General features: G+C 40.9%; 1 protein-coding gene across 19 annotated transcripts in view; it reads left to right on the forward strand.

The window, feature by feature from the left end:
• Window positions 1-12,872, forward strand: part of INPP4A (inositol polyphosphate-4-phosphatase type I A) — a 135,207-nt gene extending 122,335 nt beyond the window's left edge. For 11 of the 19 annotated variants that reach the window (XM_071582150.1, XM_071582186.1, XM_071582140.1 and 8 more), the window contains 3 exons: window positions 154-266; window positions 618-772; window positions 5,882-9,914. In XM_071582150.1, coding sequence (XP_071438251.1) covers window positions 154-266; window positions 618-772; window positions 5,882-6,062 — 449 coding nt within the window. In that variant the 3' untranslated portion in view covers window positions 6,063-9,914. The other 8 variants (XM_071582211.1, XM_071547561.1, XM_071582220.1 and 5 more) reach the window with 1 other exon arrangement.
• Window positions 12,873-24,517: the final 11,645 nt, after the last annotated feature.

Genomic DNA, 24,517 nt, shown 5'->3' on the forward strand with positions numbered 1-24,517 from the left:
AGTAATTAAAACTCAATTAATTGTTGTAAGCTTTGATAGTTTCAAGAAAAAACAGTTATGTTTGCAAGAGGCAAGTAGGAACACTTATCTTTGTGAAAGATCTGTTGAATACAGATAAATAACTAGAGTTGTTTGGGTTTTTTTGTTTCATAGGTCTACCTCGATCTCGTAGTCAGACGTGCCTGCCTGAACTGTTAAGATTTCTGGGACAAAATGTACATGCAAGGAAAAACAAGAATGTCGATATCCTTTGGCAAGCTGCTGAGGTATTCATTCATCTAAACATATCTGCATAGTTCAGCTGATTTTCTCTATGCATATGTTTTTTCCCTTTTTTATTACTGCTATGTTTGAATTTCTTCATTTGCGGGCATGTAGCTTGGAAATGTTACCAGGTTAAACCTCCTCTAGAATGAGACATGGGGAGATAAAACATGTTTCCCACATCAGAATTTTCCCTACAACTCATGCAATGAAATTCTGCTCTCCCAAAGATGACAAATTTTAACATCAAACTCCTACATAACATTTGTGTCTCTCTAAGGAGACGTACAGGTGTGTTCTCTGGCAGAGTCATGCGTGTAGACAGAATGATGAGTTGTATATCCCATTTCTAGATATGCCGCAGACTGAATGGTGTGCGATTCACAAGCTGTAAAAGTGCCAAGGATAGGACTGCCATGTCAGTCACCCTGGAGCAGTGTTTGATCCTACAGCATGAACATGGAATGGCCCCACAGGTCTTCACCCAGGCTCTGGAGTGTATGAGGAGGTAAGAGTTTGACTGCATCACTTATTCCTGAGTGAGGAACCATGCAAACTGCAGAGGAGTGATGGTCTCTGTTTCTATCAAAAGAAAAAAATGTAAAGTCAGAAAACTGGAGAACTGACTGCTAAAATTCATCCCTCCCGTGCATGTGATTGCATATCCTAAAGCTGGTTCTTAGCAATTTTGTATCAGCTGGGCTTGAGTTTTCAATAACAAATGAGGGAGGAGTTTTCAAAGAAGTGTGTGAAAACGTGTTTTCTGTTAATGCTGAGCTAACAGAACAGAAAACTGGTGCTTCCTTGTACGTTGTTTAATGATGAGATTACCTGAACTGTCACATCACTGGATTTCTGAGGTCTAGATCAGGCAGGTTACTCAGGGTTGACCTGTCTTTTGTTCTTTGAAACAGAGACACCTGCAGTTTGCACTGGTTTGTCACGTGTATTCTTTAGCAGTGAAACACTGCTCACTGGGTGAAATGTATGAGTGTTTCACACTACAACAACCAAATGTCATCACAATGTGTCAGTGTGCTGTTGTCCTATCAATATAATGATGTTCTGTATTCTGAAGCAGCAGAGATGTTTGCAGAGTTAAATACTGTACTTAAAGAAAAATCCAGAATCTGTTTACTGTTGTTCAATGCCTTGTTTCAAGCACTGCTGGAAAACTCCGTAAGTCACATACCAAAAGAAAGGATAAGAAATCTAGCTTTAGTCTTTATCAATGTAGTTCAACAATGCTGTTCAGTCCTGTTTTTCAACATTCACTCTTACCAAATGTACTGTACTGTGTGTCTTTTCACCAAATTCTCTAGAGTGTTCAATTCTCTTATCCTTTCTGTATGTTTTTGCTGTTTGACCCTTTCCTACTCTTCAGTTACCTAGAATAAAAATGTCTCATACAATATAACAGTTGCAGCCTCTTACACTAATAATTTGGGGGGTTGTATCTACATCTAATTGGATATCACTGTACTTATTTATTTTCACTTTTTTGCTGCACTTTTTGCTGCATTGTTACAGAGTTAGGACAGTACATGAAAACTGCACTCAAAGACTAATTAAATCTTGATGTTAGGAACAAAATTTGAAATGGCTTTCTGCGGGAATAAAGTGGCTCTCAAACATCTTTAAATTATACAGCTTGTTGACTTAGACATCTGAAAGAAAAAAAGTTTTGTTTCACAGTTTTCTATTTAATAAGAATAAAAACAACTAGGAAAAATACTGGGAATCTTGCTACTTTCTTCAAATTCATTACTGGGTCACTGTTGGTTTTTTTTTATGCAGTCCTAGACATGGTAGAGGGAGAAAGAGGGTAATAACAACACTGTTTAGGTCCTTCAGACTACCTATTTAATATAAAACAGGATCAGATAAAGTATTGACCCAAGAAAAATATTGCTTTATGTTGACCTACACAGGGAGATTGAAAGAGGACCAATTTAATCAAAACCTTTGGCTTGAGTGTTCTGTCAACATCAGGGACTTGCTCTGGCAGGTGAAAAACATGACTTTCTCTTCTGTTAAGTCTTTGACTAAGAGAGATTGTGCAGAACAAATACTGACTTGTCCTGAAGGAAAACCAAGATTTGACCATTCTTCCAGCCCATCACTCTTCCTCACATCTCAGTGCTCTTCGCAATATGTGGTTGAGTTTTTGAAGTTATTTGTCAGTTCTGCTCAGGAACAATGACACAGAATTAGCAATGTTTAATGAGACAGATTGGATTACAGAACAAATATGTCCAACTCCATCAAATTCCATTTCAGCCTGGACAGCTGACCTGGCCTAGACGACATGAAAGGGTAGCAAATTACTTCCAGGGCATTAAGAAAACTTGGGTATTTTTCTTTTAAGTTGGCTCTTTTATTTGTGCAGCTTTACTGGAAAGGGAAGGTTTTGTTCATTCTTGAAGACTTTTGAGGTTTCTGGGACAGTTGGAAGGACAGGGAAGAAGTTCTATTAAGTTGTGAGACTCTCAAAGAAAATATTTCATCTCTCCTCTAATGGTAACTTCCAAGAGAAGAAAAACATCTTTGCTTACACCATTCTTAAGAAAATTAAGCAAGCATCCTCTTCAGTGTGATGTCATTCTTCAGAGATGTTAGTTCCCACTTGTACTTCCTAGTCTTGTTATAACTGTGTATCTGGTATAATTACGGTCAGTGATCAGGGGCACCAGGGAGAGCACATAGAGTGCTATTTCTTGTAGAAGTTCACAGATACAACTTTGTGGCTTTCACCTTAGAAACAAATACCCTATTATAATAAACTCACTTTTCTGTAAATAAGTTACAGTCTTTCCAGTCCTAAGTTAAGTTTAGGGGAGCTCACAGCCTACAAATAGTAAAGTTTTGATGATATGTCTGGAAATGTAAGCTACAGAGGAATGGATTACCTGGCCAGTAAAGGCAGATCAGGAGTTAAAGTCCGGATGGATCATGTAGCCTCTTCCATCTGCAGCCAACACTGCCCACTAGACCTACGACTCCCCCTACCAGATTTCTGTCCTATCAGAAATGCCAGTGGAGCTGTTTGTGTGAATATGCCCTAAGGAATTTCAGTCAAAATCATCTTGTGTAGCAAAATCTTTTACATGTTTCAGGTAGCCTAGTTCATTTTCATTAAATCAGTAGGAAGTTGCAACATGAGCCAACAGAGAAGAGCTGTCTCTGATAAGCAGCTGGAAGAGAGGTGAGGGAAATAATCTCTTCTAGCTGCAATGGTGCTGACTAAAAGGAATTACATAATAAAGTCCTGGGAGTCATGTTTGGATATGCCACTTACTGCAATAAGACAGCCATGATAAAAAGCTTGTTTGGATTTCTTCACTGATTGACCTTCTTTAAGAATAAGATTGTGTTGAAGGGGAGAAAATAGGTGAAAAAGCTCATAAAGACAGGGAGATCCCTTGTCAGCTACTGCTACAGGCAAAAGAGACTCAGACAAAATTAAATTATTGCCAGTGGATTTGGGACATTAAGGAACAAAGACAAAAATTAAAAACTTCACCGTCCGCAACCCCTTTTGTCCAAGGCCCAAATACTTCACTCCTTCATTCTCAACTCCTCTACATCCTTTCCATGCTGAGCAGTGCATAGAGGATGTGGAATGGGGGATTGCAATCAGTCTGTAACAGCTCTTCCCTGCTGCTCCTTCCTCCTTGCACTCTTCCTCCACTCCAGCATGGGTCCTTCCCATGCGCTGCAGTCCTTCAGGGCAAACCTGCTCCTGTGGGGGTTCTCCATGGGCTCCAGTTTCCTTCAGGAAATACTCAATTGCTGCACTGAGCCCTCCATGGGCTGCAGTGGGGATAAATCATCTCCAGGGCTGCAGGGGAAACTCTGCTTCAGTTTGATGCTCACAGGGCTGTTTCTCACATCTTTTCCGCGTGATCTTCACTGCCATGCAGTTTTGCCTTTTCTTGTGCACACTTTCCCCAAGCTGTGCCTGCAGCTTTTCCACTGCATCTGAGTGGAACCAGCAGTGTCCAGCATGGGGTAGCCATGGGAGGATTCCCATATGCAAGCTAAATTAGCAGGGAATTTGCTTTGTCTCTTTACCCTAGTCCTCTCCTAGAGGTAGTCTGCGGAAGAATGTTTTAATTTAAGATACTGTACAATTTGGTGTATTTGGTATTTCCAGAAGGTGACTCTCCACCCCTCAGGTGGAAGCATCTACATGGGCCAACAGTGACAAGGAAAGCACTTTCCAGCTCTTGCCTCCATTCCTACCGTATGTGTCTGTGCGTATGTCTTTGTGAGAAATTAAGTAGCTTGATACCAAGTTTTAATGGAGATACAGCATGTGATTTTCTTATTGTCATCTTGTCATTTTGGGCCTTCCTTCTTTCCCTCTCCCGTTGGTTTACTTTATATCTATAAAACACTTTTCTTTGTCTGGGCTATTTTGTTGAGCCTTTATCTACCTCTTTCTAGTCAACATTAGCTTTCCACTGACTGATTCTTCTGATCACACACACAGCCCCTTCTCCCCAGCACTACAAAAAGAATTGGGATTTGTAGGCATCACAGATGCAGTCTGCCCTTGTCCAGTGTGGGCACCAGGAGCAAATATGTATTTTAACCACCAGTCCAGATCTTTTATTCCAGATCAGAAATACAGTTGGTTTAGTTCCCTGCCCACCTAATTCCATTTGACTTGAAGTATCACCAGCTTCTGAATGCTGTTTTTCTCTTCTATCACCTCCAGGGTCTATCTGTTTTCTTGCAAGACATTGTCTGTTGGTTATGTAACCTTGCTATGCAACCGCTTTTTACCAATGGAGCAAGTACACGGGTTCTAACAGGGTCACACTCACAGGTTGCATTTAGTTGTTGCTTTGCAAACTAGGCTTAGACTGCACAAGATATAAGACGATCCAGAATGAAAGGGCACACTACAAAGCCTCAAGTTACCTGAAGAGGTACTCACTGCATCCTCCACTGCTCAGAGTAGGAAGTGGGGGCACAGTGAGATGGGCTTTGCAGCGCATCTTGCCTTCTTGTACATCAGTGAGCACTTCAGAAACAGGCATTTTGAGAAGCATATTGATACACCCTTGAATTTGTGTCAAAGCAGAAAAATAAATGGGTGATTTGGGGTTTTTTTGTTTACATGTTGAACAGGTAGTTAAGAGGTTAAACTAATTCAGTGCCACCCACATGGAAAGAGGTTTGAAAGGGTCAAATACTACAATGGTTATTCATGTTCAGCTTGCTTTTCAGAGCTCCACTTCTTTGCAGCATGCCAAAGCATGGCAGAGCAGCATGGGTTACTATTGCTTGGTAATCTGAAAGAGTGAACATGGAAAACCATTTATGTTCAACCTACATGTGTTTATTTTCACTAGACTACAGTACTTCTTTCTTATTTTTCTCTTTTATTCTCTTTCCCTCTCCTTATTTCTACAATTGTACTGATATATATTTTTGAGACTTTTTCCCACTCTCTTTACATCCATCTTCTGGATTTGTTGTGCGTTCTTCCATGTTTTTTCATTTTCTTGACCACCTTGTGTTGCCATCTCTTTTTATACATTCATTTGCATGTCCGTCTTCCTTTCTGTTTTATTTTCCCTCTTCCCAACCTTCTTCCTTTTCACAGCATTGGAACACGGGAGATAGTCACCCAGAAGAACTTGAGTGGCTTGGTGCCCATCCGAGATTTCAGACTAGATCCCAGCCTTCTCTACTCTATTCCTTTATTAGCTCTCAGCCCCAATTTACTGATTGTGTGGCTGTTTCTGAGCATAGCATACCTGGTGGCCAGATTACGTTGCAAGTGAAGATAAAGTTAAAAACAAAAACAAAATAAGTGCTTGAATGTGTATTGCCACTTGGTACCTGCTGGACAAAGGAATGTGTCATAGCATTGTCTGCCAAGAATTATTATTATGCCTTACAACTTTATGTTTCTATTGTACTAAACTGTAAATATACATCAAATTATTTTATCAAAAAGAATTGTATTGAAACTCTAAATTATTGTTCTGCTTTCAGTGCTTGTAACATAGTCTGACATTGGCCTGTTACCTCGTTACTTTAGCCGGCCTGAAGATCTCTTACCAAATACAGTTTTGTGTTATTTGTTTCATGTATTCCAGAGAAAGGAACTCTGTCTGAAAAGAATTTGTATCTTTTTTTGTATATTTAAGGGGTATGCTAATCTTGCCTTTCATTTTTACGAGGTATGAAGTGAAAAATAAAAACATGGGTGGGGTTTATAAGAAATTGTAAGACATTTATTTAAAAATATAACAAATTTCTACCTTCATTTCAGAGCATAATAGCCAAATTACTGAACAGTTTGTAGAACCATAGTCTTGTTCCTTTCTCATGGTTTAGGATGTTCTAATAGACTAGTGTACCCACTGAAAAAACAACTTGCAGTGTGCTGCATGCAGAATTATTTCATTCTATTTGTAGATCTGCATTTTGCAATGTATTAAAGACATGAAGGGAACAACTGGTGGTTAGGAAGGGGATGTAATTGGCATTAGACTGCTAATAATCCATTACCTGTTTCAGGTGCTCTATTATAGAACTTATTCTGAAGTAGGGTCATTATCAACCTGGAAGTTAAAGATATTGGTGTTTAATATTTCAGACAAGAAGAGGGAGGTGTCAGTTACCTCCTTTAGTAAGTGGGTTTGAGGTTTTTCATTGGGCTTTAATTACACTAGCCTAAATATTACTGTTACATTTTTAAGTGTTGGACAGCTTTAATAAAATATGATGCTGATAGTGACTTAGTGATAAACGAATGATGGTAAGTTAACATTATTTAAGTGGGGAGACTAAAGCGGCTTTCCTAGTTTAGTGATGCAGAGTAATTGCAGATAAATTTGATCATCATTTATATATAACATCAAACTGGGGGAGGCCTGTTTAGACTGAAAGATTTTGTTGATGCAGTGGTCTGGCAATTGCCAATAGCAATAGCTGATTTAAAAAAACCTAACCTCATTTAATGTAGTTTGATAAATTCATAAAGTGATTTACTTCGCGTGGTGCCTGAGATGACATTGGGCTTCTGAGGAGAACTAGTACTGTGATTTGTATTTTCTACTATTATTAACTTGCTCAAAAACTATAGCTAGCTATAGCTTTTATTTTTAATTTTAATGGAATTTGAAAGCTGCTGGAAGAGGTATGCTGAAAAAAAACCAAAAAAGCACAGTTAGAATAAAAATTAAATCCTAAATTTGGATTTAATTACTCTAACAAAAGAAGTGTGTATTATATTTGTGTCTTCATGAAATCAGACTGTACAGTACACTATCTACTGATGCTTTTCCTCACTATTCTTTCAATTTTGTTTCTAAAAGGAAAAGAAAACCTAACAAAAACAAAACACCAGAAAGACATATCTGGGTTTATATATATATAAATTTTTTTTAAGCATGTATCCTATTCATTTTTAACTGTAATGAATTTAGGTACCTCCTTACTGCTGATGAGATTTAAAATCATGGTATGATGGCATTGGACACACCTGTGTCCTGTGCTGATACCTGGTACCACTGTGTCTCCATACTACTCATCCCTTCTTTCCAATTAACACTGGCTCATTTGCTGTGGGTGCCCCAGTCTACCTTTTTACAAAGAGAACAGTTGTCTGGTTGGGCTGTGGCCTGTTCTTGCAACATGATGAGTGTCCTGAGTTGAGTCCAGTAATACGTGAAAGGAACTTTAGCAGCATCACAGAATATCCTGAGTTGAAAAGGACCCACAAGGATCACTGAAGTCCAAATCCTGGTCCTGCACAGGACCATCCCCAAGAGTCACACCATGTGCCTGAGGGCATTGTCCAAATGCTTCTTGACCTGTGTCAGGCTTGGTGCTGTGACCAGTTCCCAGGGGAGCCTGTTCAGTGTCCAACCACCCTCTGGTAGTAGAGTGGCAGGTGTATCCACTGAGCTCCCTGAAATTATTAATCTGTTTGAAGTATGAAGGCAGTGCTCAGGACTATCACTAGGACTGCAGTAAGACCACCCCTAAATTCATCTAGACTGTTTAGAAACAAAACAGATTTTTTTCCTTAAACTTTGGTGGGGACAAGTTTTGGGTTTTTTTTCCTTTTTGAGCTTGGTCTGTGCTTTCATTCAGGCATTGAGATTTAAGATGTATTTCTTACTGCCTCCAGCAGAAGAAACATGGTACGTGAAATACATCGTTGTCACCATCTCAGTGCCATTGCAGGGCATGTGCAGTAATCAGAGGCAGTGGAATTGAATTGTGAACAGAGTGATTCACTTCGGAGTTAAAAAGCTCATCCAGCATCCATATTTGCTAGTTAAAATTACTGCTTTTATTAGTGCTCTGAAGTATAATTAGTGCAAATTTTTGATGAATCTATTTGGCTGCAACAGCTGTTGGGGGAGTTCCAGAAAAAGCGTTATCATGTATGATCCATTCTATAAAAGGCAAGCACAGAATGTGCTCCAGAGACAAATACTTAATCTGTTTCTTAAAGCAAAAAAGTTACAATATTCTGTAAAGTTAAAGAGATGTTACATACAGAACACTGTTACAGCCAGTTTCACTGAACAAAATTAGAAGAACAGTGAGGTCAATGAGAGCATGAGAGCTTTCAAAGAGAACCAGAATCAAACACTCCTTTTTAATCAGATGACCTCAGCTTGCCTGGTAGATGCTGCAGCCATCTCCAAGACAGGACTAATGGGACATTTCCACCATAAGATGCTGTACTGTACACTTTGCCATGAAGGTCTAGTATTCATTGTTTAGGTTTCAGTCCTCAATCAGGGAAAGACATTCTCCTGCAAGCCTAAATTAATTTATAATATATATTTAAAAGATAGTGCTTCCTCTTTGTATGTCTGTTTTTTGGATATAATCAAAGGAACTCTGAATTAGATTTACAAGTGTAAAGAAGCCTTATAACCAGAGTAGTTTTTTATTGTAGCACAGAACTTTGTAATGTGGGGCAGTTGCATCAAAACACTGGGTGAAAATTGAATTCTGCACAGCTTTGTTTCATTGGGGTGATGACTGTCAATGCACACAGTCTTTTTTGCTCCCATGCAAAGCTGCTATTTCATGATTAAGTTTTTTTTAGACTGTTGGTTTTTCAAGTCAATTTATGCATGCAGAGATAACTGGAAAGTCATTATTTTTGTATCAGCTCTAATCTTTTAAGTAAGTAGTGATTATACTGACATATAGGGAACAATGACATTACTTTAAAGGTCTTATAGAGAGATCAGCAGTTACTCTTTTTCAGCTTAATGTGTTAATAAATTAGCAGAACTGCTTTTAAGCAATCCCTTGGGCTGCCTTGTGCAATGAAGCAGCATGTGAACTCCTCAGCAGTGTACCCTGAAATACATGAAACCGTCACAAAGGAACCTTTTCAGTAGATGTGCTGCTGCTTTCCAGAGATGCAAACCCAGCGATCAGACATAGCATGTGTCCATTCTGTGTGCTTCTTGCCAGCATTGTATGATGAGTCAATCATCTTTAATATTTGCGGTGGCAAATTAATTAAGCGCTCATTAAATATAACCAACTTTTTTTTAATGCTCTAAAATAACCAGTTCATTTCATCTTAGTTTAAGTCTTTTCTTTTTTTTTTTTCCTTTTTACTGCTGTCATTTTTTGTGCTTGTTTTTTTTCCCCAGTGAGGGTTGTCGCCGAGAAAATACAATGAAGAATGTTGGATGTCGCAAGTATGCATTTAATTCCCTGCAACTGAAGGCTTTCCCAAAGTATTACAGGCCTCCAGAAGGAACTTATGGAAAAGTTGAAACATAAGCATACCATGTCCTTTAATTGCTGTTCCATTAAAACGTGTGGATACACTCTAGATTAATACTTGATTTTGTCATCCAGAAGAGAAAAATAACCTTCTTGTACGTCTCGCTAGGTTATACTGAGCATGTTACTTACAGAATTGGAATTATAGTAACAATTATTCCGACACCTTAGCTTGAGAATAGTGTGATGATTCTCTGCCCGTTGAAATAGCCTTCAGTGTATGTAAGATGAGCAGATATTGTGATACTTAATACTTACCTATATGCAAATAGCTAGGTATCTCCTGGATGGGAAAGGATTCTAGGAAGGGCATTAGGCAGCTGTTTCACATAACATCTTTTTATACTGAGTTGACTTGAGATTGGGCTTTTCATAAACTTTTTAAAACTGAGAGTAAAACTCAGAAGTTGTAAATAAAAAGGGATTGGATCCTAGAGAGTTTAGTAACTGTAGAAGGCACGAAATGCGGGTTTAAAAAATTCAGCACAGTAAAAGCCAGGAGAATAAATTGTTTTACAGTGTATAGGATGCCACCTTCATATGTGAAATTAACAGTATATAAAAGGCCAGACATATGAGGTCTGACTTACAGTTCTGTTCAAATGAAACAAATCCCTGTTGTTTTCAACAGATGAGACCTTGGGCACACATTTTAAAAAATGTTCCAGAAACATAATGATGCTTAATCATTAATACCAGCAACAGTTCCCCCTGCCCCTCTCTGCTCTAAGGAAAGGGCAACAAGAAAGTTGCTGATGTTGCATATGGCATGTGTGTCATATTCCATGGTGTTGTACAGGAAGTACACATTTTTACCCATGGCTTTTTATATCACTTCTGGATTGTAAGCATTAGTGTCTCGGGGCATTACATTATTTCAATTAGTGTTTGATATATTTTGCTATATCAATTTTGTATGTCAATACAAAAAAATGGTCAAAGTGCCCAACACATCCCTGTTACTCCATAACCAAAAGTGGTTTCTGTTTACCTCTGCTTTTCACCTGTTCAGAATCGTGGCAGGGGGAAGTGTGACTGATGTCAGGGTGTTTCTGAGGAAGGTAGTGATGCCCCGTGTTGATAGAAAGGAACTGCTCGTGTGCTACTGCTTGTGCCTGAGAACCGCAGGTGGCTTCTGGCTTATGACAAAGATGATCAGTTTGATAGCATTTGGTAAAAATATTCAACAGAACTCCTCAGAAATAATCTCCCAAAGAATGCCTTCAAAGCTAAGATAGCATTTTAAAAAGCAGCTAAACATTCTTCTCCAAATTTTAACAGGATCAAGTAATCTCTAGCTAGCTTTGTTCAGCACACTGTGTCCTTTCCTTCTTGGTTTCTAAGGATCTAAATTTTAGAACAGAAAAAATCCGGCCGTTTATTTTGTGAGAGTAGCAACAGCCAGGTAAGTATATGGCTGTTTCCTAATTTCCTTCTGCCTCTCACTGATGTTTGTCTGTGCTGTCACTGCTCTATCAATCAGCCATGTTCATTCTGCTCCCATGTAGGTTTGGGGGTTACAGGTCCAGCAGTTTTTGCATTTTGCTTTTTTGCAGTTTAACACTGAGCAGCATGTCACAAAGCCAGGTCAGAGAGTTCTGCAGAACTAGGCTGTTACCATTATTTCAGACTCTGTAGGATAACAAAACACAGAAGTCTCTGAAAAAGCAATGTATTGAAGTACCTACCCCAGGTCTGAACAAATCACCTGCAGTAGAACAGTCCCTTGGAAATGCAAACCCTGTTTGCCAATTAGTAATTTTTGACTTTGTTTTCTTTTTGGCTAATGAGTAAACAGGTATATGGTGAAAAACTTCTCAATGGGATCTTTTTAGACATATTACTCCATTAGTTCTGCCCAACCTTCAGTTCCTGGCCTGTTATTAAAGGTTATTTTTGTACAAACTATACTCTTTATATCCCTTAGTTTTTATGAGTTAATGATTTTATTTTGTATATTTCAATTTAATTTTAACTCTTTTATTGTTACACTAAAAATCTTCCAACGTTCAGCTTCAGAAGAATACAACAAGAAGTGTCTTGTAGCAATTAGCAATGCCAGTCTCTTAGACTGTGGCCAGCAATCATTATGTCTGCTCTAGAGCTTAGTGATCCTTATTTATTTTGTATACCAATGTAACCAGAAAAAGTTGCTGAATTTTGTATGTGTGTGATGGAACAGCCATGCCAAGTACTGGTTGTTTTGTTTAAAGTGCTCTGGTCTCAGTGAGCTTATCTGTAACATGCTGTTGTGCAGCTCACCTGTTCTGTACAGGCGTGGTCAGCACATGCACATCGAGGGACTCGTTTAAAGGGCGTCACCAACAGCAAGATCTCAAGCAGTTCATCAAAAAAGACAAATTGTGAAACTTGAAATCCACATAGGATGCTTCACAAGGGTGAAGTAAGCTTTTCTGTTGCACAAGAGAGGCGAATCTAAGGATTACTGTAAAATGAAGTTCTGTCTAATGTTCTTTTTTTGAGTACGTTTTTTAAATTATAAAACATACAAAGGTAAAAAAAGAAAACTGTTGCCAAGTATGTTCTGTGTATGTTCTGTGAAAGTACCTACAGCACAGTTGCCTTTTGTTTCATTTATACGTGTAAAATTATTGTATAATATGACAGTTTTGTCCCAACACAACTGTATTTGCCAAGCTTTGTGCATTGAAATATTTTTATTTATTTGGTTTTGGGCAGTATTAATATATCATAAACATATGGCTACTGTTTTATATATTCTAGTTCATCCAATCCACATATGCTGTAAATGTGCTAGTCTTTAGGATGAAAACCAATAAAGAACTGACAAGAATAACAAATGGTGTCTTACTCTTAATGTGTTTGTTGTATATGAAAATAAACACACTCAGGTTCCTTGACTTGATATGCTTTTATCTGGTGCAGAATATATTAAGCCAAGTTGTGTGGGGAGACATTTTGCACAGGTGTTTAAATTGGGAAGTAGCTGCTTCTAAACCCTGCTAAAGTGCAGCTGCTCTCAATTTTCTGTAGTTAAGTCAGGCACCAGCTTGTCCCACATGCTACACATCCAGCAGCAACAGCTACATAAAGAAGCAGTATGAGGTATGTTTCTTTCTTCATTTTAGCTACTTTCTCCTTGAATCTTCTGTAAGACCTTCCTGAGCTTTTTTTCTCTGTTTTTTCACTCTTCCATTAATAGAATTCCTCCTCTGCTGTTGCTTCCCCTCCAGCCACCTCATCCGCCCAGCAGCTTTAGCAGTCGGGTGGTGTTTCAGCAGGGATTGGTTGTCACTGTTGATTGGCATTTTGATTTCAGGTTAAATAAAGTTTATACAATAACATAACAGACAGTAATTCAGAGCACTCTTGATTTCTGTAAAATGTGGAGGATAGAACATTAAAATGTAATTCTGTTGGCACTGGGTGTTCGAGAACTGCCAAATGCAATTTTATTTGTGTGAAAGAGGACTGAGGACCACAGACAGAGCTCCGTGAAGTAGTTTTTCTAGTTACACAGAAAGAAAAACAATAGAACACAGAAAAACACACTGCTTTCATTTAAAATGCAGAAGGAGAAGATGCTTGACAGGAATTCCTAAACTGCAAGTTAAAAATGCATCTGCATTCATGTGTGTGTATATGTATATATATATATATATATATATATACATGTGTGTGTATATATTTATAGGTAGGATTTCAGAATTTTTTAATTGTTGTCAGAAGTATCTTGCAGTGTTTTTTTTAATTTTATTTTAAAAGGTGAGGTGTTTAGAAGAAGGTTGAAAGTTTAACACCTTTAAAGGCATTCTGAGCAATAAATGTCACTTTTAGAATACTTTCATAAAACTTCTAGTTCTTCAAAAAAAGTGAACCTCAGTATGAAAAAAAGGCTTCTCCAGAGAACAGTGGAATTTCCCAAGTCACCATGGAAAGTGGCATCCCTTTAGTTGTCTTTTCCCATGGCGACCGTGCCAGGAGCTGCCCGCAAACCTCATTATAACTTTTGCCCTCAAGAGCTGATGCAGAGATGTGGGATTTGTTTTCCCTTGTGTCAGGCTGGTGTGACTCATTTCCAGGTGTTTGTACCTCTGCAGTTGAGAACACTTGTCTTAGGATGCTCTGCAAAGCACAGGGAAATGAGAACTAACAGATGTTACAAAGGGCAAGAGAAAGACATGCCAAAGGAGGAGGGAAGACTTGTTTGTCCTGCCTTCTTCCTCATGAGCAAAAAAAAAAGGAAAATGCGCTATATTTGTGTTTACTGTGTGTCTCTAGATGGCTCCTGTGCAGTAACATGGGCCAACTCAGCACACAAAATCCACCTTTCACCCTCAGCTGTGGGGCTGGATCTGCAGTGAGTTACACCTTACAGATTCTGGCTCCACTGCTGCCATCAGCAAAGCTTTGCAAGACCCACTTGGACTAAATCTGTAAAAGACCCTTTCCCCCCACCCTTGCCCAGAGTTGCCTCATATGGTGTTGAGCTTCCTGAGGCTTTTTATATTAGGAGTTGCTAATGAGGAAGTTTATCACTGAGACTCATCTCAGCCTGAACTTTTCTCCCACCTTAGAGCACAAAGAAGAGACAGGGCTTTGTCCCTCTGGCCTTGCAGGCAAACCCAGAGCCTTACCAGGGCTGCATTTGTCACACCCAGCTGCCTTGACACAGCTTGTGGACAAGGGCCTCAAAGCTGCCTTTGCATCCTCAGGAGTCCATCACCAGCATGCACTATTCTTCCCCTCCACATCCTTGTTGCACCTGAGCAGTTGCTGAGCTCTTCTTTTTCTGTTCTTTGCTTCTGTCCCCACCTCTTCGCCCCTGCCAAATCCCAGTCGTCCTTGGAAAACAGCTCCAAAAGCACTAGATGGCTTTTTCAGTGCATGAATTGTCATCCAGCACTGGCCCTTTCCAGTAAGGCAGTGAAGTGTTGCTGGTTTAGGCTGTGGGAACTCCGCGGCGATTTCACTGAGCAGAGATGGGAAAGTGACTGTTGATCTTGCCAGGAGGGATTGTCAGGAAGGCAGAGAGCCAAGTGCCACGGGGCATTTCCAGTTGCAAACTGTTTCCTAGAGGGAACTTAACCTGGGGTAGCTTCCTGTTTTTCACAGTTTGGGGCAAAGGCAAGAAGCAGCCTTTTGTTGGTAATTCTATGGCCCAAATGTTCCCAGCATGTAGAGGGTTCTTGCAGTCGTGCTTCCATTTCATGAGCAGTTCTGCTCTGCTGGTGAGGCTCCCCAGGGGCAGGAGAAACTCTCATTTTCTGGGTCCTGCTTGGGCAGGCACCAAATTTTAGGTGTCCTGAGAATTACTTAATTAAACAAGCAGTTCATTGGTAAAATTAGGCAGCCAGCTAGATTCAAGACTTACCAATCTAAATTAAAAATATCAAAACATCTGTACTCTGTGATAGGAAAAACCAGGCTATTCTCATGTCCTGTCCTGAAAGTGGCTTCTACCTTCTGTCTGTGAAATGACAGAGTAAAATGTATTTCTACATGTATTTGCACAATTTTTTTTTATAATTTGCTTTTTTTGTAAGAGTCGTTGTCAGAAGTGTTATCTCTGAGATGATTTATGTAGTGCCATTACAGTGCTTTCCATTGTGTCACATCATCTCTACTTCCCCTTCTCTGGGGAAGCCTTTCTTTTATTTCTTTTGGGGATTTCATCCTTCGAGCCCTCAGAGAATGAGGGTTATGATGTTTTGTGTGGGGAATACCTGAGTTAACTTATGAGTGTGTCTCTATGGTGGAAGAAATTAACTAAGAAGTTGATGGCTTGTCTATAAACTGTAGCTGGGGTTTTTTGGGGAGGTTTTATTTTTTATTTTATTTTATTGATACTTTTCTGTCTATTGTCAGACTTTGGATGTAGATAGTAATATTATTTTTGTTTTCATATTATAAATCAAGATTGATAGTTATTTGAATACAGAGAACAAAACTGGTGAATCATAGAATCATAGAATCAACTGGGTTGGAAAAGACCCCCGAGATCATCAAGTCCAACCCTTGGTCCAACTCCAGTCTCTTTACCAGATCATGGCACTCAGTGCCACGTCCAATCTCGTCTTAAAAACCTCCAGGGATGGGGAATCCACCACCTCTCTGGGCAGCCCATTCCAATGCCCAATTACTCTCTCTGGAAAGAATTTTTTTCTGATCTCCAACTTAAATTTCCCCTGGCATAGCTTGAGCCCGTGCCCCCTTGTCCTATTGCTGAGTGCCTGGGAGAAGAGACCAGCCCCCACCTGGCTAGAACTTCCCTTCAGGTAGTTCTAGACAGTGATGAGGTCACCCCTGAGCCTCCTCTTCTCCAGGCTAAACACCCCCAGCTCCATCAGCCTCTCCCCACAGGACCTGTGCTCCAGTCCCTTCACCAGTCTTGTTGCTAAATATGTGGGCAGCTTTTCCAAGGAAAGAAAACTTTTGACCTCGTGGTAGTTTCAAGAGACAGATGAGTCAATTGCTGTTGTTGTCCCACCCCTTACTCCTCCAGGCTGATGAAGCATTTGGTGGCAGCCCATAGTCTGTCCTTGCAGGGATTGAGAACAACCATGCGCTGGGTGTGCCGGGGCAGTTCAGGGTCATCCCTGTGTCAGTGCTTGAGTGCCACTGCCGTGTCTGCAGGTGCAGGCACTGGAGCTGAGCCTCCAGTCTGGGCTAAAATCCATTAGAAAAATGGCACCTGGAAGGGCGGAAGATTTGAAGGCACTTAGATGTAGGGTGGGTTTTGCTTTAAAACATTTAACCTTTTAAAAATAAATAAATTCTTTGCAGAGAGAGTAATCAGGCGTTGGATTGGCCTGCCCAGAGAGGTGGTGGATTCCCCATCCCTGGAGGTTTTTAAACTGAGATTGGCCGTGGCACTGAGTGCCATGATCTGGTAAATGGACTGGAGTTGGACCAAGGGTTGGACTTGATGATTTCGGAGGTCTTTTCCAACCCAGTTGATTCTATGATTAATCAATATTCATTACTGAATCTTGGTATGTAGGTGGCCTGTGGTGACTTAGGTCCTGCATGGGTCTCTCTTGGGTCTCAGTAAGAAAGTCACAACACCACATAGTGTAAAACATTTCCATTTTAATAACGTAGAATAAAAAGGAGGACACAGACAGTTGAGTAAGTGTTACATCCTGTCAGGTCCTCGGAGTGCTGCCCTCATGCAGCATCAGACAGATCCCCAGTGTATTTCCATGCCAGGCTGTGCAGATCCTGTTCCTGGGGAGCTCCAGTCCCTTTCTGTCCTGTGGTGACTCCTCTCATGTGTAAGGAACAAACTCATCGATCTCCTCTTCACAGGTGGTAGCATCCTGTCCTCTCTTTCCTGGTGTTCCTGGAGTGGAATGGGGCATTCCAGCAGGTCCCTGGCAGTGCTGGGGTGGGGTGTGTGTTTGTGTGTGTGTGTGTTTGTGTGTGTGTGTGTGTGTGTGTGTGTGTGTGTGTGTGTGTTACACAGCACCTGCTATGCCAACCCATCCACCTCTCAGCTGGCAGCAGGGGGCCCAGCAGGGCAGGTGTGGCTTCCCTGAGGTCACTGACCCCTAAACTATGAGGGAACCTTCCACAAGGCTCCCAGTCCAACCTGGAACACAGCAGCGCTGCAGCAGGGCTTTGGGATGGAAATGGGTTAGTGGGACAGCACAAACAGTAAGAACTGAAATACTCTGAGGAGAGAGGATGCTGAACCCTGGAGAAAAGCTCAGCAAAAGGTTTCACATGGATGAAGTGGACAGAAAGATAGTGAGGGAGAGCCAATGTGTGTGTTTGGGGATTTCAACAAAAATAGGAAGTAACTTCATAAAATTCCTCAAATAGAGGTGTAGAACAGAGTTGTAAAAATGTTCTGTGTTAATTGGAGGAATTGAGTGTCTTGAACATACAGAATATCACATGTAAAAACGATTCAGTATTGGAGAAATAATTTTGTTAAGTGAGTAAATACAGAAAAGGAGCTACTAAAAGCATGTAGAAGAGGAGAGAAAGAAAAGTGTTCATTTTAGATGGTTTGGTGAAAAAAATATTAAAATAAATACAAGAATAGATAGTTTGATTGCACTGGGCATGTCGTGATACCAAGCTTGAAGGGAAGTGAAAGCTTAACTGTTCCTCAGTTTTTGGACTTTCCCACTGAACAAGAACTTTCCAGATCCTCTTGGTTTGGGCCTTTCAGCACATTCCTGTGGAGCAATGGCAGCTGTATCGTCTGGACGTGGGGAAAGGAGTGTTAATTTTCCCAATGCACAACTGATTAAAGCAAAATGCTACGACTACAGCTGAGACTTTTTTCCACATGTCAGGAAACACCAGGAAATCTCAAGGCCAGTGGGCCCTTCTGTGACGGCCGGAATGCTGTTTGTGGCCACAGAGCGGTGCTGTTTATCCAAATAGCAGGAGACTTCACCTGCAAAGGGAGGAAATTGTATTAACCAAAGTTTTTGACTTAGGAGAAGTGTTTTCCAGTGTGCTGATTTAATCAGCGTTCCTGAAAGCCTGTTTTCCTCATGAGTTAATACTGCTGTGTAGACCAAATCAGTGGCTTTCCACAAGGAGGCTCCATTAAATTACAAAGCCAGGACAAACCCCATCTATTTTCTGAGGGTTTCTGGTGCTGAACCTGCTGACTTCAGCAATATTCAGTTTTTATTGTTCTAATAACTGCATCCTATGGATTTTTGCATGCAGTTGATCGATGTAAGGGCACTAAGTCAGCACACAATGCATCTCATTCTCATTCCACGTACCTGGAACCTGGAGTTCAACTCACAGCCAGTGCTCAGCTCCCACATTGGCACATCTGAAATGAAGCTCTGTATCATCATGAGATATTCTGTGTGCTGATTGTTGTAGCATAGATGTTTGCTTTCTGTTTGAGCTGTGATGAGTTATCCTTTCGGAGCATTTCTTTAAACGGTTGTGTTCAAGTGCTTCAAAGAAAGGAACCATCTTTTATAGAAACATGGACTCATAGAACCATTTAGATTGGAAAAGATCATCAAGTCTGACTGTTGACCCAACAACTACAGCTGCTACATCTAGGTGTATTTTAAATACCTCCAGGGATGGTGACTCCACCACTTCCCTGAGCAGCCTGTTCCAATACTTGACAACCCTTCACCCCTTGTGAAGAAATACCCAATCTAATCCTCATCTTCCTCATATGTACATGCAACCTGGATTTGTCACTAACTTTCTAAATATAACTGAATTGTTTTATTCCCTGTGCACCTTCCCCTCTTCTCACCTGCCCCCCTGCCAAGTATTTAATAATATTCAGATACTCTATCCTGTCATGGCCTTTGCTTAGTTTAACTGAAGCTTTGAGACATTCTTGATGTGTTCTTAAGCTCTGTTAATTTTTACACCCCACCCCTCCCTTGAATTGGAGATCAAGTCTTCAGCCATAGGAGAGAATTTGCCAGGCAAGCAAATGCTGCCAAGGTTTGGCAGTTGGACCTGCACCAGAAACTCATAGGAATAAGCTTCTGTGTTTCTGGTTTGGGATGAGACATAAGTGAATATTCCTTAAAATTCCTGTTGTCTGAAAAGATTTCCAGTTTATAGAGCACAACAGGAATTTCCCCGTGAGTTGTAAGCTGAGTCGTACAATTTCGTGTAGTTTTTAGAGACCTACTTCATTCTTTGTTGCCAGACTCTTACACGTTGTCAGGGGCTTAAAAGTCCTTTCCCCTCCCTGAAAGCCAATGATGGCCAGTGAAGGAACATTTTAGTCTTCTGATTCCAGCTTCCTCTGGAGAGACAATGAGCTTCCCTAACAATGAGCTGTCTCCCTGAGCCTCTGCTGTCTTCTACAGTCCCATAAAGCACCTTAATGTACTCTCTCTTCCCTGACAATAACTCAGAATGGGTCAGTGAGTGACACTGGGCAAGGCAGAAGCTGCTCCAGGTGCTCCTTTCCCAGTACACTCGTTTCCCAGCAATTTCCTTGTAACTAAGCTGAAACACAAGTGATTTCATCCTGCCGCAGACCCATATTAAAAATGCTCGGAAACTTTCCAGAATAGCTGATTGGTTTGGGGTTTTGGTTTGGGTTTTTTCCCCCATTCTTTTTCTTTCCTTTTTTCTTGGGAATACTTTATTAGCCACAGAATTAGAAAATGGGCAGCCTATACCTTTTCTAGAATTACCTCTCCGCTCACCCCACCCCCTTCACGTCCTCCCCAGCCAATGCCTTTTGTCTCCTGTAGGATGACAGACTCCAGATCCACTGTCTTCTTTAGGGCAAGTCATTAAACTGTGATATTTCACAGCTTGCAAGAGTCTTACATGAATCCCGTTGCTGCAGTGCTAGAACATTCCATTCACTTCCTGCGCTGCTCAAGGACTCAAGTGTTATCTTGTAAAATTCAGGAGGGAGTGAGTGCAACCCCTGAAGATCCCACAGTGTTAACAGCACTCTGACTCAACAATTGCTTCACAAATGGCACACAGAGCGCCAAGTCTGGTCTCAGACACAGGTCCTCCCTGAGGGACCACTGTTTGGAGATCCCAGCTTGACAGAAATGCCTCAAGGGAATTTTTTAAAAAAGAGGTTGTAAAATCAATATTGTCACTTCCTTCTTTTTGCTGCACTTCTCTTGCTACAATGCAATCTGCTGCTTAAGCTCAGCCGATCCAAGTGATTTTCTTGGATTTGAGCAGCTACTTTTACAGTGCTGCCCTAAAAAAAAAAAGAGTTTTGCTCAGGACTCTGCTAATGTTTCAGGAAAAACAGTGGTATGAGGGTTTTCGCCGCTTCTTAAGATACCCAAGTTTCATTAGTTTAGCAGAGTTTAGGCTAGTGCTTCATTGTATTTTCTCTGGCTCCTGTAGATGTTTGGGGCTTTGCTGTCTGGATGTTCGAGCGATTAATTAATTGATTGATTAATTAATTACACACACACACATTAAAAAGTCCTGCTCTGCTCACTGCTGGGTAGCACAGCATGAAGCAGCACAGTACTCACAGTAAGCATGGTCAGCAGCTGTGCCTGGAGGACTGCTGAAGTTCTGATCCAGTCACCTTGAAGACTCCTTTAGTATTTGACTGAAGCATCAGCTGAAAAAGAAGTCCATCCTTGAGTGGTGTTAGATGAAAACAGGCACTGGGTAAAAGCCTCAGTTTTGAAGCAGAACCTGTTTAACACAAAGTGACTTGGACACTCTTCAGTTGCACCAATCATGCAGTAGGAGCTGGTTATTTCCTATCCCACCATGTGCCTCCCTCTACTGAACTGACTCAGTACAAGCTCAAGCTTTCATTGTTCCATGAGGCCAAACAGGAGCTCAGAAAACTTGCTCCTAATTACATGTTGGGCAAACAGACAAGGCCCAGTCACAGCTGTATTTAGTGTGAGAACATCACTGTGGGTGAAATGGTTTCAGTGACAGGTAACTTCTTACTTTGTGTACTCCTTAATTTTACCTTTCAGCTGAAGTGCAGTGGACAACATCAGTATGATTTCACCATGATGCTCCAGTGTTAAGAATCTGCTCTTTACTCACATTCTACATCCCAGATCATCCCATTTTCCCCCAGTTTGGTGTTCCTCTCAGGGTGGTGGCCAAGCTACACTATGAACTGCTGCTGACAGAGCTGTGGCCAGGGCTGGACCCAGACCTGCTCACTGATATGTTTCATTCCAAGTGTCTGCATCTGTGAAATAAACACTAACTTTCCTTTGACTGGAATTTTATGTTCTTCTCTGATATGGTCTTTAACAAAATCACTAATACCTTTCAAAGGCTTCTGGAAAAACAGCTCATGATAATTAAACCGATTTCACATGTTGGGGCCATACTTACCCCCCTCAAGCTTCCTGCTTTTAGTAACAGGCCACAAACTTTTCAGACTTTTAGAAGTCTATTTCTTAGCATTAGCAGAATAGAATTGCCCTTTAGGAGCACCAAAATAATTACCAAAATTAAAAGTAATTTTTTCTCTTCCTTGCTGGGAACTTTGCACTCCCAGTAGCTTCCAGATCTGGAAGAGTGGAGCTGATTCATGGTAGTTTAATCCTAATTCTAATCTGAAGAAATGTTTTGAATTATCCAAAGGGCTGTGACCTCCCTGATTTCCAGGACAGTCTGTCTTGTGAGCACTCTAAGATATTTTTTCCTCTGCTCTTTTTACTCCAGACAGAACTTACCTTATGTCTGAGCTTCAGTCTTGCTCATTCTGCTTTTGAAAACACCCACTATGCTTCCAAGCTTTTGGCCTTGGATCAACCTGTGGTTCCAGTTGCCCTCTCAGCATGCTGCAATGTTTTCAACCCCATCTACATTTTTATGTAAGATTTAGCACATGCTTTGTTGAAAACAATTTTTTTTTACATCAGAAGAGCTATTTTCTCTCTCTTATCTTGGATGCCTCTGCCTCATTACCATCTCACCCCTGCTTATTATGAGTTTTTAATGCATGTAAAGAGTGACTGTACCATAAAAACTGGCAAGTAGATACCTCAGGAGAAGGCAGCAAAAGCTGTGTTGTACATGTACTTACCACACACAGAGGTTTCTTTAATCATACCAAACTTTTGCCCAGATTTTATTTCACCTAAATTCTGTCAATTGATGTGATGTACGTATGGCCAAACTTCGTGAATGCAGATTTGGGCAGGGCTCTCCCCACGTGGGTGTGCCCTTCCAGCCTGCACAGTGGATTTTTTAGGTGAGGCACAGCGTGCACAGAACTGGCCCCACCCTTTAAGTCCCAAGGTCCATCTGCCACGGCCGAGCGAGCTTGGACAGTGACAGGGAAGTCCTCGGGACTGTCACAGCACCCGGTACTAACCAGGGCTGACCCTGCTGAGCATCCGAGATCTGACGGGATGGGATGGCAGGGAGGCATTGAACTGCCAGGGGATGGTCCCACTGAGACTCGAACTCATGACCTTGTGATCAGAGTCCAGAGTGCTCTCCTGTACACCACGGGACCGCCCATTTACAATGAGACTTTAAGGGAGCTCTTTTGCTTTCTTTAACTAGGCAAAAGAGTGAGGTGCTTTCCAAAATAACCCTGGAGAAGGAAAATAGGACACAAAAACAGGAAGCATTTAGGCCTCCGGTATTTTCTCTGGGAGAAAGACACTTTTTACTTAGGAAACTGAAAACTGTGTGTCAAAGATCTTGATAGTTCAGGTGGTTTCATCCTAGGAATTTAATGTTTAACTAATGCTCAAGGGGAAGCTCTTCCAAAACAAGAACTGAGATTATTATAATGGTGGATGAGGTTATTTGCATTATCACAAGGGAAGGTCTGACAATTTTGGGGGAAAAAAAAAGTCTAAACCCCTTGTGTTTTGCCTTGTCTTGATCAAAAGGAAATGTTTTTAAACCAGATTTTTTTTTCCGTTCTCCCTGATTAAACCACTGTGGACTATTAGTATCTGAGTTAATTTCTGCTTCTATCCTCCATGGAATCAATTCCAATGTAAACACCTGCTGGGAAGAAGAGGTGGCAACATGACCTTAAGCAGCTCCTCTCACCTTGAAGTTACCAGTTATCTTCCCAGGTTCCATGTACAGAGAAGCAGGCCTTGGCATGTCAGGAGCTTAACTACTTACTCTTTATTCTCCCTTTATTTTCATGCAGTAAGAGACTTGTTTGCTCAGTTACTCAGAAGGAAATTGCACACAAATCCAAGCTGAACATTTTGTGACCTCGCATGGCTCTAGAAATACCCAAATTTTAAGAACAAAGGAGTTCCAGCAGGTTCTTATTTGCGAGATCTGTATCTTCAAGTTTCTGCTGGTGGCAGCAAGAAGCCAGCAGTTGCAGAGATTTTGTTTATATAATGCGAACTGGAAAAGGGCTTGCTTGGTTAAATGAGACACTCATATTTTACTGCATACAAAACCTTTATGCCATAAGCAATATTAATTAGACTCTACAGTTCTTACTCTTTTGAAGGACAGATTCTAATAAAAATCTGCTGCTGTAAATTTTAAGCAGTGCCACCGAGTCATAAGCAATTTTCTGTTGCTGGTCTCTTATGCTTTCTGGTAATGGAAGGGTTCATTTTTACTTGGCTTCAGCTCAGAGGAATACATGCAGTCACTGGGGCTTGCCTTACTGTTAATGAAGGGAAACAGGCACCTTAAAGGAACAGATAAATCATATCTAAGAATAGCACCGTTCTGTGCAGGAACAGTGTGACAAAGGTATGGGTGCAGCACAAACAGCAGCAGCTGCTTCATGGCTGATACCCAGAAACTCAAACAGCACAGACACCTTTCCAGCTTTTGCTATCCAGCGGATTTCCAAGAGGGTGGCACTGCATAACCCTGAGGAGTTTCTGCTCTCCTGCCACACAATCCTGTGCTGTTGAGAAATCAGTTCCCATCTGCAGAGAAGTGTCTGCAAACACAGGCCCTGTGCATGGTGGATTTTGTCTGAAGGCCACACCAAGTGGGGTCAGGCGCACACAAGTTCCGAAAACACGTGGAGAACACAACTACAACAGGCAAA

This window comes from Pithys albifrons, chromosome 1, assembly GCF_047495875.1.
Source record: "Pithys albifrons albifrons isolate INPA30051 chromosome 1, PitAlb_v1, whole genome shotgun sequence".
NCBI classification, from domain to species: domain Eukaryota; kingdom Metazoa; phylum Chordata; class Aves; order Passeriformes; family Thamnophilidae; genus Pithys; species Pithys albifrons.